Source organism: Mustela erminea, chromosome 10 (assembly GCF_009829155.1).
Source record: "Mustela erminea isolate mMusErm1 chromosome 10, mMusErm1.Pri, whole genome shotgun sequence".
Lineage (NCBI taxonomy): Eukaryota > Metazoa > Chordata > Mammalia > Carnivora > Mustelidae > Mustela > Mustela erminea.
The window spans coordinates 24,599,162-24,621,181 of record NC_045623.1 but is presented as its reverse complement, the minus strand read 5'-3'; the positions used below and the strand labels follow the sequence as shown (position 1 = coordinate 24,621,181).

Below are 22,020 nucleotides of genomic sequence, written 5' to 3'. Positions count from 1 at the left end.
AATATTAAGCCAAACATATAGTAAGGACTGTTACTATCTTCATGTTATACTTCATGTATTTCTGTCTTTATTTGTAAAAATTGTCTTAATCATTGGTACTTTTGCCAAGACAAAGATCAGAATTAATAATTTTAGGTACTATAATGATATTCTTAGATAACTTTTTTATCCTATATATAGATTTATGATCACATGAATTGTAAAATAGAAGCCTAATGCATTTTGAATTCCTGGCTTTTCCACTTTAATCTCCTATGTTTTATAAGACTGCCTAGGGTCAGATCCTGCCCTACCACCTCAGTGTATGACCTTGCACAACTACTTAATCTCTTTGTGCCTCAATTTCCCTTTTTAAACTGAGGATGATGAAGATAATAATAATACTACCTACCTCACAAGGTTTTTGTAACAAATGAGATGACACTTGTAAAATACTGAAAACAGCTCCAAGCACAGTGTAAGTACTCAATAAATACATTAATAATACTAATTCACAAATCTATTTTTAATAATAAGAGGCAAACGGTTTAATTATCTCTGCTTAAGTTGTAACTTTTTTCTCTTTTTATAAGTTCTGTGCCAAATATTATTAAAGTAAAATAGTTTGGATTATTTCTCAAGTTCGTTATTCATGCTGCCCAATCAAGAGAACATTAAATAAAGATAGTATACATACATCATTTGATAATTTGCGTGATTTTATTGGGTCAGGCAATGCTAATTTGTGTCATACAATCTGTTTTGCATCATTTAAAAATTTATGCCAAGGAATAAAAAATATTCTACAACAGGCATAATCTCAATTACGCTTCACAAAACATACACATACACTCAATAGTTACAATAGTCCTGTGCCCATTTAGCTTCATGATGTTTCTGACAATGGTACCAAGTACTTTATGGACAGATGAGCTTGTCCTTCAACAAGCTATAGGTCAAGATTCTTGTTTTCCCCAAACTTATTTCCCTTAAGATACCATGAGAAAGTAACTATGTGGGATATGTATATTGCTATTCCTTGACCTGCCAAATTTACAGGGACAGTAAACCCCTTGTTGAACTTTCAAATCCATCCAAACAACTACCTCTTCCCACATGTCCCACAACTGTCAGATTTCCTCATCATCCACTTCTGCCACCTCATCTCAGCATCACCATCCATCCAGATGCTCTAACCAAAAACAGATTAATCTTGGGGTCTTCTCATTTCCCATCATCCATTCACCAATTCTATCTACTATCTGGTTTTTTATGTATTTATACCCCAAACAAGGCCCCAAACTGTAACTTTACTTGTCTCCCAATCTATTTTTCCTTGCTGTTGTTTCTGTAACTTGCTACCACAGATCAGATGACCGTTTCCTAATATCTGCCACTGGATGTTGGTAAAAAATGATTTATTCTAGCTAAAACACTGTCCAATTTTCTTGGATTATACTCCCTCCCCAAAGCAACTATGTGAAGATAAATTATATTTGAACTTTTGTTTCAAAAACTCTTTATGTTTTAGTGCATTATAAAACTATGATTTCTATTACTGTACTATTGTTTTGTTAGTTTTATTAATTATCTCTTTGGCCTCTTCTAATCTTGGTTTAAGTTAAAGGCTTTCTTTCAGTGAAAAAGTGGTTTAATTCTTAATTATCAGAGACTGAATGATTGAAATCTATATATCAAAACCTCACATTTTAACTATTGGCTAAAAATCTGTGTTCTCTTAATATTTCTCATTCCTAGGCAAAATAATTGTATTGCTATTTGTGGACTGTAGAAAAAGAGGAAATGACAGGGAAGGTAATGAAATATATGACAAACTGATAGAATGAGGTAGTGAAGCTTTAAGAATCACACCTTCAGGGACACCTGGATGGCTCATTTGGTTAAGCATCTGCCTTTGGCTCAGGTCATGATCTCAGGGTCTTGGGATTGAGCCCTATGTCTGGCTGCCTGCTCAGTGGGGAGTCTGCTTCTCCCTCTCCCTCTCTCCCAACCCCCCAGCGTGTGCTCTCTCTCAAATGAATAAATAAAATCTTAATAAAAAATAAAAGAGTAACATCTTCATTCATTTGGTTGTGCTTCAAGTATTTGGCTAAAGAAAAATTTAATTCTTGTCACCACTTGAAGAACTTTCAATACCTTTACAACTTCTCTCCAAACCTTTTTCAAAACTGTGAACAGATTGCAATTTCAGTTTTTTCCTCCCACAATGTTGACCAAGAGACAAAATTTGACAAAAAAGATAAAATGGAATGAGAAATCCATAAAGGAATTTATATATATATATATATATATATATATATATATATATATATATATATCAAATATTTGACATGTGTTTATATAAAGAAGCCATACCTGCTATTCTCCGGGACTCTTGTATATATGCATGCATAAACTGAAGGCCAAATAATTCCTGTTCCTCTTCTTCTACTGTGCTTTCACTGGGAGGAAGTGTTACTTCCACTTTCAATGGGTTGTCTCTGAAGTTGACAAACCTAGCAGTTCACCAAAAAACAGTATTTTTATAGATGCCATAGAAGTGTACATTTATTTCCCTGGGGAAAGATCAAATGGTAACACACTAAATTACTTTTTTTTTAAACTGATTTCAGTAACCGAACATTTTGGTAAAATGTAATAAATCTTCAGAATCTTCTAAGTTTTGGAGTGCCTGGGTGGCTCAGTGGGTTAAAGCCTCTGCCTTCGGCGCAGGTCATGGTCCCAGCGTCCTGGGATCAAGTCCGGTGTCAGGCTCTGCTTAGCCGGGAGCCTGCTTCCCTTCCTCTCTCTCTGCCTGCTTCTCTGCCTACTTGTGATCTCTGTCTGTCAAATAAATAAATAAAATCTTTTAAAAAATAAAATCTTCTAAGTTTCTTTTCCAAAGGGAAAAAAAAACAGTAGCTTTAGACAACTCATTGTCAAAGCTTATCAAAGTGACTATTAGTCCCTTGCATGTATTTAATATGAAGTTGAGCTTCCCAGAGCAATTCCAGTGCATTTCAAATATACAATTAATGCTATGACCTTGAAGTTTCTGTGTATTATATAGACTTGTGTCTTATATATCACTATATCTTCATCAGGTACAGGACTCAGCAGCTCCTGAATAGGTGAATGAATGGATGGATGAATGATTTTGTTATGGGAATTGTGGGATTTGATGTGAATTCTCACATCTTATGTTCTCTGTCAGGAAACAAAATTTTGGAAGGAAGACATTTGAGGGAGTTCTGAGGGTAAATAAGTTAGTAAAACGTTTTATTTATTCTATCTGTAACAATTGCCTGTGTCCACTGTAGTCATTTAGAAGGAAAATAAGCACTATTTTTATGCTTTTGATTTTTATTTATAGATGAGGTTTGTTACTAGTTCCAAAGATGATTTTCATAAAAATGTCACCAGCCGAGCGCATTCCTAAAAGCTCACAATCCCAGTATGACTTTTGTTTCAAGGATTCTTTCTTGAATAATTTTGGCCAGTAGTACATGAATCCTACTTATAAATTATAGGATTTCAAAGTTGGAAAAATTTTTAAATGTATTCATTCATATGAATGAGAATTCAAATCTACTAATAACAATTTTTCTATATTACTTTGTTCTGCAGCCAGAAAGGAACATGTCAGTTCTATGCCTACAACTTTTACCTCAGATTGGTCATCTCTTCCATGCACACTGGAATATCTTGCAGTTTATTGTTGCTGAGAACAAGAGTACCCAGATTTTTCATATTGCTGATTGTTTCTGGCAAGCATGTTATTTCATTCCGTTGTAGCCATAATGTATGTAGACTCTGCATTCTAATTAAAAGAGGTTTCTGCAATTAATCATACATGATATGAAAACCCTGGTTCTTACTACCTAAAAAGAAACAAATGTCATCTTTCATAACATCTCTTTTAACCGGTGTACCAGTTGACTTAACTGACTTCACATTACCTGATTATTAGGGAAACTGCATTGGAGGTTTAATCCCTACAGTACACTTCTCAGCATGTGGTGGTAGAAAGGAAACCAACACACTTTATAATTCTTCACTATTCTCATGGGATTTCTGAAAGAATGGCTATAAATATTATCCAGTCTGAACTAGAGGGTTAGGAGAAAATTCAGAAATTATTAATCTGCCTAGCTGGGCAAGACAAGTACGCATTATGGTAAACAGCCTGGACTCTGGGCCAGGCTGCCTAGGTTCACACTAGAGTGCGATCTTGAGCAATTTACATTTACATCTCTACATTAGTTTCCTCATCCATTTGTAAAGCCCAGAGGGCCTGGCATGCACTAAGTAATGTTGTTATTGCACATATTCATGTCAACACGTTGAAGTCAGAGAGCCGGTTTTTCTCTCCAAAGCCCTTACACTTAAGTAAATGAAAATATTGTTTAAAAGTAGCATATTAAGTACTACATGGATCTCTTGTGATTGATTACACTTGGGTTCCCCTTTGTTTCATCTGTTATTTATTATGGATGGCTTCAACTCATCTGCTAATAGCACAGAAAATCATATACTTTACCTTTCTATAGTATCAGGAAGTTGTGCAAGTCTGTTGCTTCCCAGGTCAAGCCATTCGAGAGCAGGCATGTTCAACACCGCCAGAGGGATTATAGTAAAGTTGTTCATACTCAAATCAAGGTGCGTAAGCTTTAACAAATTGCTGAGCTGAAGAGGCAAGCAAGGTTTTTCAAAATGAATGTCCACCATGTAAACTACTAGAACACTCACATTGGTAGAGCTACTTCACATCAACGAATGTTCACATTATGCTTGGGCTTTTCTTAGTCCTAGTCATCCACAATAACTTTGAAATAAAAATAAATCTAAATAACCTCCAGAGAACTGAAAAACTCTTATAGAAAGCTCATCTAGTCAAAGAAAATTTATCTTCCAAATACCCAAGATCCAGCCTTTACAGAACCTGGTTGTGTTTACATTTTCCTTTTATCCTGCATTTGAGATTCGTGTGGGAAAACCCAGACTTCAAAATAATACTTATCTTTATTGAACTCTCTTTTTTGTGCCTGATGCTTTAAGTATGCTATCTCAGACATAGCACTTACTGTTGGGTAATTTTATTTTTTTCAATGAAAACATCAATGGAAATTTATTAAGCATAACATCCCAAACACCAGTGTGCTCAGCTTAAGAACGAAGATATATTGAGGGGTGCCTGGATATCTCCAGTCAGCTAAGCAACTGACTTGGTTTCAGCTCAGGTCCTGATCTCATCAGTCTTGAGATGCCCACTGCACCTCCCCATCCTCCAACCCCCCATTCCCCCCCCCCTCCACACTCAGCGGGGAGTCTGCTTGGGATTCTCTCCCTCTGCACCCTCCTCCACTCACTCTCTCTCTCTCAAATAAATCCTTAAAAAGGAAGAAAGATAATATATTGATATGACTGACTGCCTTCTATGTGTTCCTCCCTTCTTCCTTTCCAGAGGGAACCCCTCTCCTGAATTTGGTATTTATTATTCCTATGCATGTTTTCTTGTTTTCATTACATATGTAAATATATGAGGGGTTATTTTTTTTTAAGATTTTATTTGTTTGACAGAGCGATCACAAGTAGGCAGAAAGGCAGGCAGAGAGAGAGGGGGAAGCAGGCTCCCCACTGAGCCTGATGCGGGGCTCGATCCCAGGACCCCAAGATCATAACCTGAGCCAAAGGCAGAGACTTAACCCACTGAGCCACCCAGATGCCCCATAAATATATGTTTTTATATATTTTTCTGTAATCAGTATTATATGTTTTCACACAAAAGTTCGTATATTTATTTGAAGATTATGAAACTGTACATCCCTGAAATTGCTTTTTCTCTTAATATGAGTGTCTCAGTGTATTCATGTTGATTCTTACAACTCTAGTTTATTCATCAACTTTCTAAGATAAATATCTTCTTTCTGTTTTATGGACAAAGTGGTTGAGAGAGGCCATGTAACTAGAAATGATGTGTGATGTTCACTTAAGTTTTCATGGACCTAAAGCCACAAAATTTCTAAACTTTCTGTATAACACTGTAGTATAAGTTTCAAAATGTGAGAACTTTTCCAAAAGAATTTCCATTTATCTAGGCAAGTTCTGTTTTATTTTTATCTCAGGGAATGTTAAGATTTGTTCCCTATCTTTAACATCACACATACAAAAAAGCACAAATACAGTGTTTTGTGGGCAATGCAAAAAACAGGAGGTTTCCATTTAGTAGGTAACATTTGTCTAGCTTTAGAATTCAAGTCACAAATAAAACATTTTTTTCAAAATCTGTCATCAGACTTTAAAAATTTTCAGTGGTTTAGAATGGAGTATAAAAAGGTTCTCACATTGGCGTAAATATGTTTGTGTGTATACAGTATGTGCAATTTAGTGGCTGAGAGATAAGTCTCCTCCTGTTACTGGTTTCTCAGTCCTACTAGAACCCTTTGATTTTATATTGAAAGATACTAACATTATAATAAGTCCTTATTTTGCATATGTGAAAATTGAGACCTTATAAAAGTGGTGAGTTCAAGGCTACCCAGCTAACTTAGAGGCATACTTGGAAGTAATCTCAGGCTTAAGATCTCAGTTTAGTATTTGTTCCAATAAAATATATTTTTTAATATTTTATTTATTTATTTGACAGAGAGAAACATAGCGAGGAGGGGAACACAAGCAGGGGGAGTGGGATGGGGGAGGGAGAAGCAGGGTTCCTGCTGAGCAGGGAGCCCGATACAATACGGGGCTCCATCCCAGGACCCTGTGATCATGACCCAAGCCGAAGGCAGACACTTAACTGAATCAGCCACTCAGGTGCCCCCAATAAAACCCATTTCTTATGTGAAAAAATTAAGGTAAACACAGGTTAATAGACTTGCCCAAATTCATACAGCATTTTTAGTGATGGAGCCAATGCTAGAAAGAAAATCACAGGAATTAGAAGTTCAAAATAAGACAAACCATAAGAGACTCTTAAGCTCAGTAAACAAACTGAGGGTTGCTGGGGGGTGGGATAGGGTGGCTGGGTTATGAACATTGGAGAGGGGATGTGCCCTGGTGAGTGCTGTGAATTGGGTTAAGACTGATGATTCACAGACCTGTAGCCCTGAAGCAAATAATACATTGTATGTTACTTTTTTTAAAAAAGTTCAAAATAAAATATTTATTTGCCCTCTTATAAAGAAATTGTCCCCGTGATCATCATTTTCATCATAAATAAGTGCATATGTTTCATTAAGTTGAACTATTAAAAGAGGAGATAGATATGAATGTAGAAACTATGTTTTATCTGCAAGAGCAACAATAATTGGTGACATATTTACTGGTGTGAGAGAAAAAAGTGATATTCTCACAAAAAATAGTGGAGAATGGGAGAAGGGAACAGGCTTTCTATTTTGTTTTGGGTCTTACTATGTTTCTTCTGTTTTGTCTTGCAAAGTCAATACCTTGGAAATTTGTTGATTTTAAGATCATTAAATATGTTTGAAATATGTTTGAAAGTGTCTACATCTCTATGATCAGCTTGGCTTTACTAATAATAGGTCATCATACCAAATCAAAGTTTGAAGGCTCTGCAAACCCATTGCTTTGCTTTTACTTGGCCGAAATTAAGAAACTAGCAAAGAAACACTTTTCTGATACTGAAGAATTCATTTCTTACCACTTCACCTCTATCTCAGACACTGATCACTCTATAAACACCCAATTAGTAAACAAAAGAGATTCTCCATCACCACATTGTCTATGCTTTGTGGTAATCATTTATCCAACAAGCACTTACTAAGTAACAACTGCAACTTCTGGAAATAGAAATAAGGAAGACTCTTGCTCTGGCCTTTAAGGAGATCACAAATGATGTCTGTACTGTGACAATAAGAGAAGTATCTTTTATGCTAAGTAGGTATTTCTCTAAATAAAAATATGTATTTAGTAATAGGAAATGACTATCACTATTTTCTGAAATAAAGTTTATAGCATTGCTTCGTCAGTGTATTTTTGGTGATTACACGGTTGAGAAGTAAACAAGTTGTGGGTGGAGAATAAAGTCATAGACCCTGATGTCTTTCTGACCTCTTGTGGAAGATCACAGATGTCTCTGTTTACAGCAAGTTCTAGTTTCTCCAAGCTGGCACAATGACTTAGTTCCCTGGGGACAGTCTTGATTTTGTTGTAACTAAGAATCAGCTCTTGAAGTTTAGTGAGCAGTCCTACAAAAAAATAATACACAATAGAGAGCAGATGGTTATAAAATAATGTTTCCAGTTATGACAGCATAACTTACTTGCCAGTTTCATATTGGCAAATCATACTTCTCAGGTTCTTCCCTTTTCCCAGTTCCTGTCCTGCCCCTTCTAAAAATAAGAGGGTTTGTCTGTGCTATAAGCAAAAAATATGTGTGGGTTGTTTTTTTTTTTTTTTTTTCATCTTGTTTCATCTCCTATATTGTGGCCTATTTTCCATTTGGGAACTTTTTCTCATCTAAGGAATCTATCTTTCTTGCCTTCAATCTGTTTTCTTCTAGGAGGATTAACTGAACCAAAGACATTGTTTCCAGAATACATACAATGTTTCCAAAGAGACTTTTCTTGCCTTGAAATCTTATCTTAAATCGCTTCTGTAAATCCCAGAAACTTGGATCTTCTGAAAGCTTCAATTTAGATGTCTACAATTTTCTCAAGACTCGGGGCTACGTAAAAATGATGTCATTATTCCATGTATCAAAAAAATTCTCAGAAAAAATGAGGGAATAAAGTCAACCTTCCTTACCAATTCCTCGAGGTATCTCTGAAATTGTGTTTCGAGATAAATCTAATACAATGAGGTTCTGGAATCTTCCAATGAATTCAGGAATTTTCAGTAAACCAGTTCTATGAAGTTGCCATGCCTGTAGCTGACGCAGTTTTAGTAGAGAAGAAGGGAGGGTCTAAACTCAAGTAAAAGAAATGACAGAATTACCGTATTACTTAAATTATTTTAGTATCATGTCACACTGAAATATAATTGTAGAGATATTAATTGATTTGTGTTTTTTGGATTATTTTTTCCTTAATGGGTTATATTTTCAAGTGCTTTGTGTTACTCCCAAGTTTTAAGACCTCTTCTTTGTGGGTAGGGGTAGTAAACCTTCAAACCCCTATCACAATAAACAAAGATAATGTATTTTGGTCAATAGTGCACACCCATATATCAATTTAGGAATTTAGGAATTGATATATGGGTGTGCACTATTGACCAATAGTGCACTCTATTATATAGAGTGATATTGTTGTATTAGACTTTTTTAGAGTACATATGTAGTTGAAAATGAGAATGTGGTGGTTAGAGAAACAAAAATCATTTTAATCAATAATTCAAATTTCTCTTTGCCTTATATTTTGAAATATTTTCTAAGTTTTTTACATATTTTTTATTTAAAGGCTTTAAGAGTTTCAATCTTTCTGAACTCTATGCCTTTTTCTTTTCAACCTAAAATAGCCCAGAGAAAATAAACCACTAGCTAACTATACCTACATGTATGAAAACAAACACTGACCCAAAGTATAAAAACCCTTATAAAACTCAGAGAATGACTAATGTAATCAAGCAACTGTGTGTGTGTATTTATGAGAAAGAATATGAATCACGTAGTAGACCTTGAATAAGATGAATATCCTATTCCATTTTGTTGACTTTAAGCTCAGTATTTGTTTTGGAAAAGCTATATGATTTTTGTTAGGCAGATGGTCATCTTTTTTATGGAAAATGAGAAGTTGCTTACTGGTAGGATTAATAGGAGAAAAATTGCAAATGACTTAAGTTTAGGCAGAGTTGAAGCAAACTGATTGAGTTTTTACCAAAAAAAATGTGAAGTTATATTTCTTTTCAGTTGTTCATGTTGCCCAAATTCATTTGGTGTATTATTAAAATTAGAATTTCTAACAGTTCTGGACTTAATCATACACTCTCAGAATCATTTTCTTAACTATCCCACAAAATGCAAAATACAGAAGAATATTACTTCTATGAAGCTTACCTTCCATTCTTCTTTTTCTATCTTCAAAATGACTCTTCCATCTTCCCTGATGACTTTTTCTTTTAGCTTGGTTAAGCTTACTCGTTCTTCCCAGATCTTCACTAGCCTAAAAGAGAAAACAACATTTTAGTTCACCAGTAATGACATACACAGGTAGCAGTCACTTTTACTGATCCTTCAAAAGTGATTAAAAAGTGATCCATCAAAAACAATCATTTGATCAATAGTCTCTGGAAATTAGAAAAGAAGTTGTTTTGTAAGAATTATAAATATGATTAGTATCATAAGTGTCCTATATTTATTTAAGTTTTGAAAGTGTCATAACTCTCCAGAGATTTTTAAGTAATAGCTTTATTGAGATATATATAATTCACATATCATATAAATCCTTTTAAAGTATACAACTCAATGGTTTTGGATATATTCATAGAGTTACTCAACTATCATCGATATCTGGTCCAAGACAATTTCATCATTCAAAAAAACTCCAGGCACAATGCAAACTGGTGCAGCCATTCTAGAAAACAGTATGGAGTTCCCTCAAAAAGTTAAAAATAGAACCCCCTACAATCTAGCAATTGCTCTCCTATGTATTTACCCAAGAAATAAAAGAATACTGATATGGAGGGCAACATTATTTATAACAGCCAAATTTTGGAAATAGCCCAAGTGTCCATCAACTGATGAATGGATAAAGAAGATGTGGTGTATACATATACATATATACATGTGTATGTATATATATGTGTATGCAAATATATATATATATATACACACACACACAGATGCATAGATATGTGTATACTCATATATATATATATATATATATATATATATAGGATATTACTCAGCCACAAAAAAGAATGAAATCGTGCCATTTGCAACAATGTGGATATTATGCTAAGTGAAATGTCAGTCAGAAAAAGAAAAATATCATATGATTTTACTCATATGTGGAATTTAAGAAGCAAAACAGATATGCAAAGGGGGGAGAAAAGAGAGACTGGGGGGGACAAACCAAGAAACAGACTCTTAACTATAGAGAACAAACAAGATGGTTACCAGAGGAGAGGTGGGTGGGGGATGGGTTAAATAGGTGATGGGGATTAAGGAGTGTGCTTGTGATGAGCACTGCGTGTTGTAGGAATTGTTGTATCACTATATTGTACACCGGAAACCAATACAACACTGTATGTTAACTAACTGGAATAAAATAAAAACATTTTTAAAAAATTTTAAAAACCACACCCATTCCTCCTTTACCCAGTTCCTTTGCAACCCCTGATCTACTTTCTATTTCTATGAATTTGCCTATTCTGGACATTTCATGCAAATGGAATTATACAGTATAATGGCCTTTCCACACAGTATAAGTTTATTCAGAGTTCACCCATTCTGTAACACGTTTCAGTGCTATAGTCCTTTTTATAAAAGAAGAATCTTCCACTGCATGAATATACCACATTTGTTGGTGTATATTATGACGAACACATCTGTTCATCAGCTAATGGACATTTGGGTTAATTCCACTTATTGGCTCTTATGAATTATGCCACTATGAACATTTGTAAACAAGTTTTAATGTAGACATATGTTTTCCTTTATCTTGGGTAGAGTCCTAGGAGTAGAATTGCTGCATCCTATTGTAATTCTATTTTTAACATTTTTTTAGGATTTGCTAAATTATGTCCAAATTGCTTGTACCATTTTGCCTTCCCTACAGCAGTACATGAGGCTTCCGATTTCTCCATATCCTTGCCTACTTCTGTTAGTGTCCATGGTTTAGATGACAGCCATCCTAGAGCCATCACCTAGAGGTAGCTCTTTGTCTTCTTTGACTGGCATTTATTAGACACCTAATCCATAGATAGTTAATAACTTTATTTTTTTTAAAGATTTTATTCATTTATTTGACAGGCACAGATCACAAGTAGGCAGAGAGGCAGGCAGAGAGAGAGGAGGAAGCAGGCTTCCGGCTGAGCAGAGAGCTGATGTGGGGCTCGAACCCAGGACCCTGACTGAGATCATGACCTGAGCTGAAGGCAGAGGCTTTAAACCAATGAGCCACCCAGGCGCCCCGATAGTTAATAACTTTATAACGACTTTCAAATAATACAGTTCAACTTCAGAGTTAAGTTATATACAATTACATTCCAATTTTATTCATATTTCATTTTTCAGATATGAATATGCATAAAACCTTTGTCATTCTAAAAACACATTCCTATTGAGTTTTGGTTCATTGCAAACATACATAAGAATAATATCAAGCTATAAAAATAACTGGTAAAAGGTTGCAAAATTTTTATTTCTATACTAGAAAATTTTTAGTTAGGAAAAATGAGAAAGAAGACATTTAGAATTGAAATCTTTGTAATTTTGGTGTCTTAGAATGATACATAAAAAAGAAATATAAGCAGTTACCAAAGAACATAGGCTTAATTAATTTGAATAGTCAATTGCCAAAAAGATCTTTGTATTTCAGAACAGGATTTAATCACAAGTGCAATCAGATGTCTTATTCCCTAAGCTTTTACTTAAAGAATTCATCAAGCTGCCATTATATGTCAAATACTATGCTGCACATTGTGCTTGCAAAAAGCTCTGTCCTTAATGAGTTTACAGTGAGGCTAACTATTATTCAGCTGGTCTCTTTCCATCTCTATAATGATTCCTAAATTCTTTCTGGATCTGAATTTCTATGATCTAAGTCTAGAATGTATCACGTAACTTGGTGACTGTGGGCAACTCTTACCACCTATGTGGGCCTTGCCCGATTAAAATGGGGTTTGGATTAAATAATGTCTAATATTTCTTCCACCTTTAGTATTCTGTAATTTATCCACTACTTAGTCAAAGCAGGACATTCTTTCAATTTTAAATAGAAAATTTCTACCTCCTGTGAACCCTTTTTATTATAGTCTAAATGCTTTCTCAGATTTGCCACACCAACTCTAACCCAAGTGCTTAATTTCTTCAGGACAGCTTGGCATCAAAAGACCATGAGGTCAGTTTCTGTTTAAACTATAGCCTTTTTGAAATAAATCTTCAGCTGCTTTTAGCTGAGAGAAGAAACATTAGTTTATGTCCTTAACCTTGTTATCCCTTGCCTATTTTGTACAGAGAGAATTTGAAGTTGCTGAAATCATTTTCTTTTTAAAGATTTTACTTATTTATTTATTTACTTATTTGAGAAAGAGTGTGCATAAGGGGCAGGGGAGGTCAGAGGGAGAGGTGGGGAGAGAGAAAAAGAGAGAGAGAATCTCAAGCAGAGTTGATGAGGAACTGGATCCCCTAGCTCTGAGATCATGACCTGAGCCAAAAAGGAAGAGTTGGATGCCCAACTGACTGAGCCACCCAGATGCCCCAGTCAAATGGTTCTTACCTAACTAAACAGGTGTAATAGGTGAAGTTCGGGAGTTTAGAAGCAAGTCAGGATTCCTGCTCTGCCCACTGTTTTAAAGAGAGTTAGGGTTTATTAAGAGTAGTCTAGAGTCCAGTTTATTACATCTGTAGAATACAAACATAATAGGTTTCCTAAGGTTTGCTTTATATATAAAGGCCTAATCTAGGGAAAGCCCTGAGGTAAATATCCTGCCTCCTGAATCAGACTGGTTAGGTATGAATACCAGTTCTGCATTTATTAGCAGTGTGATCTTTGACAAGTTACTTAGGCCCATCCCTCAGGTTTTCCATCTTTAAAAGGGAAAAAATGACACTCATGTGTGGCAGAGATGGTTACTCCTCTTCTTCCTTAAGAATTGAGTCTCGACCTCAACCGCAGCAACATCTTCCTAGGAACAACGCAAAAGGCAAGGGAAGCAAGGGCAAAAATGAACTATTGGGATTTCATCAAGATCAAAAGCTTTTGCACAGCAAAGGAAACAGTTAACAAAATCAAAAGACAACTGACAGAATGGGAGAAGATATTTGCAAATGACATATCAGATAAAGGACTAGTGTCCAGAATCTATAAAGAACTTAGCAAACTCAACACCCAAAGAACAAATAATCCAATCAAGAAATGGGCAGAGGACATGAACAGACATTTCTGCAAAGAAGACATCCAGATGGCCAACAGACACATGAAAAAGTGCTCCATATCACTCGGCATCAGGGAAATACAAATCAAAACCACAATGAGATATCACTTCACACCAGTCAGAATGGCTAAAATCAACAAGTCAGGAAATGACAGATGCTGGCGAGGATGCGGAGAAAGGGTAACCCTCCTACACTGTTGGTGGGAATGCAAGCTGGTGCAGCCACTCTGGAAAACAGCATGGAGGTTCCTCAAAATGTTGAAAATAGAACTGCCCTATGACCCAGCAATTGCACTATTGGGTATTTACCCTAAGGATACAAACGTAGTGATCCAAAGGGGCACATGCACCCGAATGTTTATAGCAGCAATGTCCACAATAGCCAAACTATGGAAAGAACCTAGATGTCCATCAACAGATGAATGGATCAAGAAGATGTGGTATATATACACAATGGAATACTATGCAGCCATCAAAAGAAATGAAATCTTGCCATTTGCGACAACATGGATGGAACTAGAGCGTATCATGCTTAGCGAAATAAGTCAAGCAGAGAAAGACAACTATCATATGATCTCCCTGATATGAGGAAGTGGTGATGCAACATGGGGGCTTAAGTGGGTAGGAGAAGAATAAATGAAACAAGATGGGATTGGGAGGGAGACAAACCATAAGTGACTTTTAATCTCACAAAACAAACTGAGGGTTGCTGGGGGGAGGGGGTTTGGGAGAAGGAGGTGGGATTATGGACATTGGGGAGGGTATGTGCTTTGGTGAGTGCTGTGAAGTGTGTAAACCTGGTGATTCACAGACCTGTACCCCTGGGGATAGAGTATTATGCCTCCATCAGAAAGGATGAATACCCAACTTTTGTAGCAACATGGACGGAACTGGAAGAGATTATGCTGAGTGAAATAAGTCAAGCAGAGAGAGTCAATTATCATATGGTTTCACTTATTTGTGGAGCATAACAAATAGCATGGAGGACATGGGGACTTAGAGTGGAGAAGGGAGTTGGGGGAAATTGGAAGGGGAGGTGAACCATGAGAGACTATGGACTCTGAAAAACAATCTGAGGGTTTTGAAGGGACGGGGGGTGGGAGGTTGGGGTACCAGGTGGTGGGTATTATAGAGGGCACGGATTGCATGGAGCACGGGGTGTGGTGCAAAAATAATGAATACTGTTATGCTGGAAATAAAAAAAATATATATTTAAAAAAAAAAAAAAAGAATTGAGTCTCTACATTTAACTGGGCACAAGACTTCATTTAGCCATCCTTGTAGTTAGATATGGATCCTATCAATGGGATGTTAGCAGAAGCAGTAGTGTGTGCAAATTCCTGCAAGCTGGGATCACATATGGTGGCTGCAGTTGGTGTATCATTTGAGGCCATTAAGTGACTTTAGGAAAGGAAGCCACGCACAGTCAAGCAACAAGATAAAAGTCTGAGTATCTGACTCAGTGGAGTACTACTCCAGCCTCATGTCAAATACCCCCCAAAAAGTTAACATCTCTTGTTTAGAAAGTATTATTTTGGGGGCACTGGGACGGCTCAGTCAGTAAAACATCTGACTCTTAATTGCGGCTCAGGTCATGATCTTACAGTCCTGAGATCAAGCCCCTCAGTGGGCTCCCCACTCATGGGGAGTTTGCTTGGAGTTCTCTTTTTCCATTTTCCTCTGTCCCTCAACCCCCTCCCCACTCTCTCTCTCAAATAAATAAGTCTTTTTTAAAAATTAAAAAAAGAAAACATTACTTTGGTTTTCCTTCTCTCATAATGCAATCCATCCTCATTAAGACATTCTGTTTCTGTGTGTTCAGAAGATTAAATGAGATGCTACAAATAAAGCACTTAGCAGAGTGCCTAGTAAACAGTAAGTGCATAACAAAAAGCTGCTACCCTCATCATTGTCAGCATCATTATATTTTTTATTGCCTTTGTTGAAAAAAATGGATTCTCCCCACCCAGATTTTTGCTTGTACAGAGAATAGACACAAAATAATTGCTGAGCAAGAACCTTTCCCCCTCTTCTTTACTGGGGGAATAGCTGTTGTTTCCAAGTATTATACTCCCTCCCCCTACCCCAGTAACCAGCTATAAATCTTATTTTGTTTAAACCAGTCATACAGGCTCATTCCCCTAGAAGGGGACTGGATTATGAGAGTACAAATGATCCAGTTCTGGTCAATGAGAGGTAAAGAAGAGCCTTGATAAAGAGCCTCAGAAAGGCTTCCTCATTCTTGAAAGAACAGAAATAGTTTCCACTCTTCTGATAACATAATGATGCCTGGCTGTGATGCCTGGAAGTGGACCAGTCGTCCTGTGACACAGACAGAGGAGAACCTGAGGCCCAAACTGACACACTGAGATTAGCGGTAGAAGGTAATAAAAATAAACCCAGTCTTTAAAGCTGTTCAGACTTTGGGATTGCCTTACCTCAGGACTTCTCTATTCCTTAAGCCATTTCTAGTTGAATTTTATGGTACTTTATAACTGATGTAGGAGCATTTTTTTCCACTGAGATATAATTGACATATAACATTATTAATGGGCCAATATTCATATATGTTGAAGGACAAAAAAAGATTAGATTCTTAGAAAGAGATCTGGTGGGTGAGAATCATAGGGATCCATGAGGAAAGTGCCTCTTCTTGCAAAATTAATAGAGTATTTTGGAGACATCCAATCAGGAAAATAGGTAGATATCAAGAACGCAGAGGAAATAAGAGCCAAACTATTTGAGTACAGCCCAAATCAAGGAATCGGGTGATCCACAGGGACCCTGGCTGAAATTCATGGCTATTCAAATAGGTGAGAATCTCTTGTACCTTCTCTTGTCAGATGTTGCCTAGGGGATATAGTATTGAACAAGCAATCACTGAAAACTGGACTCAATGATACTAATGAAACTTTGAGGAACATGGAACAGACTCTTCTGAGGGCCTAAAAATAACTACTATTTTCACATATGGGCACTTGTCCTTTTTGTGGACACCATTGCGTAGCCACACTTAATTGAATCAGGTGTACCCTTTAGTTATATTTTGAGTTTTCAGTAAATAGAAATACCAAATTCAACAATTAAGGCATTTAATAAGCACTCTTTTCTATAATGATGATGTTCTGAATTTTCACCAAATATAAATAACAAACACATTAAAGCATACTTCTGTTGAAATTCCTTCTCTCGCTTCAGGTCTTCATTGTGTTTCTTTATTCTTTCTTCCCAAACTTCCTTCACAGCATTGACAGCCCCAGTACAAACTGCATTTTCTGACATGATTTCTCCACATTGTCACAGAGTCACCAACTTCATTAGGTTCTGAATAGCTGAGTCACAGATGCCATCTCAAAAAGGACCTAATTGTAGTGGAGGAAAAAACGTGTTTCAGAATGTTCACTAGGTTCAGAAATGATCATAATAACTTATGTTTACTGTACCCTTTCCATGTTCCCAGACTATTTTGTACACTTACATATCATCTCTCACTTAATAATCCTCATAAAAATACTATGCCATGGACACTTTTTCTCTTTCAAGATTTTTTTTTAAGGTTTTTTTTTAATTTATTTATTTGACAGACAGAAATCACAAGTAGGCAGAGAGGCAGGCAGAGAGAGAAGGGGAGGCAGACTCCCCGCTGAGCAGAGAGCCCGATGCGGGACTCGATCCCAGGACCCTGAGATCATGACCCGAGCTGAAGGCAGAGGCCTTAACCCACTGAGCCACCCAGGTGCCCCTCTCTTTCAAGATTTTATTTATTTATTTGAGGGAAAGAGAGTAGAGTGAGAGAGAGAACATGAGTGGGGGAGGACACGGGGGTGGGTGGAGGGAGAGGGAGAAGCAGGCTCCCCACTGAGCAGGGAGCCTGATGCAGGGCTCCATCCCAGGACCCTGGGATCATGACCTGAGCCGAAGGCAGACGCTTAACCTACTGAGCCACCCAGGTACACCACAATATAAATTTCGATCAGTAAATTATAGCACATCCATATCATGGGAAATTATATAGCTCCATAAAGTAAAACATTTCAATAATGATATGCCATGATCTCCAAAATGTATGACTATGCCATAATTTAATTTTTCTGTCCCAATGAATGTGGGTATTTGGGTACCAGGGTTTTGCTATTATGAGCAATATTGTTTCCAAAATTCTTGTCCTTATCTTTATGGTGCTCAAGTGGTATTGTTTCTATTGGGTCTATACCTAGAAAGAACTGTTGGATCATACTATATGTGAATGTTCACATTTATAAGATAGAGCCAAATTGTTTTCCAAAGTGATTGTGCCCATTTATACTCTTACTACAACTGTATAAGGGTCCCTGTTGATGCACATCCTTACTAACAAACTACTGCATAAAATCTCATTATGGTCGCAAATTTATATTTTCCTGATTACTAAGTGTTGCAAGTTAATACACAAAGACTGTCCAATTAAATAAAAGACAAAATTCTGTCTATTGTTTATGAGGCATGTCTAGTATAAAAATGAGAAAAAAATAAGAAAGTATAAAATAGAAAAAGATCCATGCCTAGATTTATACACAAGAGAACTAAAAACATATGTTCACACAAAAACTTCTATCTGGCTTGACACAGAACCAGAGCATGGGGGCACAGCTAGATCTCGGGATGTCAGGCACAGGACACCTTCCTAAGGGAAAGCACCAGAGGCATTCACAAAAGAAACAAACCATGTTCACTGAGAAACAACTAGCCAATTTGGAATTCTTGTTCAGCAAGAACAAAAAAGAAATTCTTCAGAAAGAAATGGCCTCCATCCCACTGTACTGCAGGTTTGGTTCAAGAACCACAGAACAAAACTCAAGAAAGCCAAACAACAGCAATTAGCTGGGGTGGAAGTCAAGACCAGCTCTTCCAAGAGACACATGGCTGCGGCTCCAGGATCCCAGGATGGTGCCTATCCTGCTTCCCTGATGTACACAGATCACCCCCTACCTTCCTTCTAACTCAGGGTATGCTCTGATTGGAAGGCTCTCCCAGACCATTCTGTTGGTCACAACACAGTCCATTTTGTCTGCTGCCAAGATCTTAACATCTACTCCCTTTGTCCCATTATGGAATCTCAAATTCTTTCCACAAGCTTCACTGCTAATTCTTTTAGTTCTTCATCTCCACAAAGAACCTAATGAGTGAAGCCAGATACAAAAGGTCACATACTATAATAATTCACAATGATTTCCACACGAGGGATTTGAGATCTACACAACACGGATGCACTTCAGAAACATGCTCCGTGAAAGAAAAATAAAAGACACACAAGCACCCGTGTGGTGGAAATCAGCAGAAAGAGGCACTCAACAAGCTCAAAGCGATGGGGGCATTTCATGTTGTAATTAGGATGTCAGGAACCTGCAGGTATAAACTCATCCAAAGACACAGAACTGTAATCCTCTATTACATACACAACAAAAAGCAGTCATGTGACAGGATGAAGGTGTGAGCCAATGCCATGACGGTAATCATTTTGCAATATATAAATGTATCAAATCAGCACACTGTACACCTTACACTTGTACCTCAGTAAAGCTGGAGACAGTTTTTAGATTATATCAATAAATATATACAATGAGATTACTAAAAAAAAAAAAAAGTAAAAACAAAAGAAAACAAAAAACTTCTACCTGAAATTTGAAGTAGCTTTATTCAGAACAGCCAAAAAAATGGAAACAACTGGCTGTCAATGGATAAATGGATAAACAAAATGGGATATATCCATACAATGGAATATTATTTGGCCATAAAAAAGAGTAAGTACCAATACATACTACATCATGGATAAACTTTGAATGAAAGTGTGTTCAGTGAAAGAGGCTAGACACAAAAGACCACGTATGATCCCATTTATATGAAAAGTTCAGAACATGTAGATCCATAGAAAAAAATAAAACAGTAGGTTAGTGTTATCCAGGGGCTTTCCAAATGAATGACTACAGAGTTTCATTTTGAGTGATGGAAATCAAATTTTAAATAAATCAACCTATCAAAAAGCAAGGATGATTTATTTATGGCTAAAGAACAGAATGTATTAAGTATAACAACTTGAAAATATAAAATAAGGCGTGCCTGGGTGGCTCAGTGGGTTAAGCCTCTGCCTTCAGCTCCCGTCATGATTTCAGGGTCCTGGGATCGAGCCCTGCTTCAGACTCTCTGCTCGGCAGGGGGCCTGCTTCCCTTTCTCTCTCTCTGCCTTCCTCTCTGGCTACTTGTGATCTCTGTCAAATAAATAACTAAAATCTTTAAAAAAAAAAAACCCATATGTTTAAAAAAAAGAAAGAAAATATAAAATACATACTTAAACAGAATGTGGAAGAAGGAAATAGAGAAGTAGAAGGAAAGAACACTAACAGCCATATATTCAAAGTGGGGAGTCATAGACACTGTATTTTACAGAATAAGAATTAGAGATTGAAGCATTTGTTTCAAGTTATAAAGGTAATCAAGGGAGAAACTTAAAATAAAATGTAACCCGATGGAGGTGTAAGTGAACTTAAGCATCATCTTTCACAATGCAGTTCCATAGATAATGCCTAAAGTTGGTAAGAAATAATAACCACCATTGAAACAAAACAAAACAAAAAACAGGACCTATGGAGATAAACAATGAAGACTGAATCCTGAAATGGTTAAAATGCTTACTTCTAGAGTGATAGAATGAGGTAGAGATTATTGCTTTTCATTATTAATCTTCTCTAAATTGCTGATTTCCTTAAAAGTATGCAGTGTGAGACAGACCAAGACAGAGAGGAGTGGCAAAATAACTCTATTACAGAGGACAAAAATGTTTAAAACATGAGGATAGATATATAATTGCCAATTTGCAGAATATTAGTAGGAAAATATCTCTATTTTTAAGCAAAGCATGCGCTGTTTCCACAGAAACAGCCTGCAAAATCTTTTTACCATCGAGAAACCTTGGGATATACATGCTGATAATCCAAGTCCCTGGGGACATCACAGTCAACCTACAATTTATTGTTTCAGATTTTAGCAAGTTTGAAGCGTTTATCACATAATAAAACATTTTTAAATATCCCAAGTATCTGCATGTAAATGTGTATTTCTTTTTTTTAATTTTTAAAATTTTTTTATGAACATATAATGTATTTTTAGCCCCAGGGGTACAGGTCTGTGAATCGTCAGGCTTACACACTTCACAGCACTCACCATAGCACATACCCTCCCCAATGTCCATAATTCCACCCCTCTCTCCCGAACCCCCTCCCCCAGCGACCCTCAGTTTGTTTTGTGAGATTAAGAGTCTCTTATGGTTTGTCTCCCTCCAGATCCCATTTTGTTTCATTTATTCTTTTCCTACCCCCAAGCCCCCCATGTTGCATCTCCACTTCCTCATATCAGGGAGATACATTCTTAAACATATATAACCATTCATATGCTCACATTTCAGTTTGCCACTGAACTCCATTCAGCCATCAGCTTTCCTACAACGACGACAAATTTCCCTTTGAGGAAAAAAAGTCAGTAATGATATATGTATTTCTCCTCCCAGCATAGAATTGTGTTCTCTACCTTGATTATTACCATAACAGAAAAGCACACTGTTTGGCAAGGACATACCTGGGAGAGTCCACTTTCTGAAGGCAAAAGAAAGAAAGAAAGGAAAATACCACAAACAAACAAATGTTTCTAACTTTGAGGGAAATCAATATTCCAGAGGAAAACAGTTACACGCATGACTATAAAACCCCACAAGAGACTTTTAAGTTCAATTCCAAATTCATTTGTACATTCTAGTAAATTCAGACACAGTAAAGCCATCATCAGCCATCTCTTTCCATGTGAAGAGTGGGGAAGAAATGTTTTTGAAAAATACTTACCATTGTCAGTGGATGCAGAAGCTGACATGGTCCAAGTTAGCGATGACCAGCTAAAGAGAGGATTTCAGGGAGAAGTGTTTTCAGCGTGGCTCCAGGATGATTAAAATCCTTGGTCAGA

The 22,020-nt window shown here is 36.6% G+C and overlaps 1 protein-coding gene and 1 pseudogene across 1 annotated transcript in view; one reads left to right on the top strand and one right to left on the bottom strand.

Annotated features, from left to right (window-relative positions):
* The window catches only part of LRRC39 (leucine rich repeat containing 39), a 23,334-nt gene extending 1,314 nt beyond the window's left edge, over positions 1-22,020 (bottom strand). Inside the window, exons 1-8 of the mRNA XM_032301418.1 lie at positions 21,903-22,020; positions 17,204-17,396; positions 9,992-10,097; positions 8,746-8,902; positions 8,050-8,186; positions 4,520-4,665; positions 3,647-3,799; positions 2,356-2,495 (exon numbers count right to left, since the gene is read on the bottom strand). Coding sequence (XP_032157309.1) covers positions 2,356-2,495; positions 3,647-3,799; positions 4,520-4,665; positions 8,050-8,186; positions 8,746-8,902; positions 9,992-10,097; positions 17,204-17,316 — 952 coding nt within the window. The 5' untranslated portion in view covers positions 17,317-17,396; positions 21,903-22,020. The remainder of the gene's footprint in view (positions 1-2,355; positions 2,496-3,646; positions 3,800-4,519; positions 4,666-8,049; positions 8,187-8,745; positions 8,903-9,991; positions 10,098-17,203; positions 17,397-21,902) is intronic.
* On the top strand, positions 18,652-19,193 carry LOC116567485 (annotated as a pseudogene).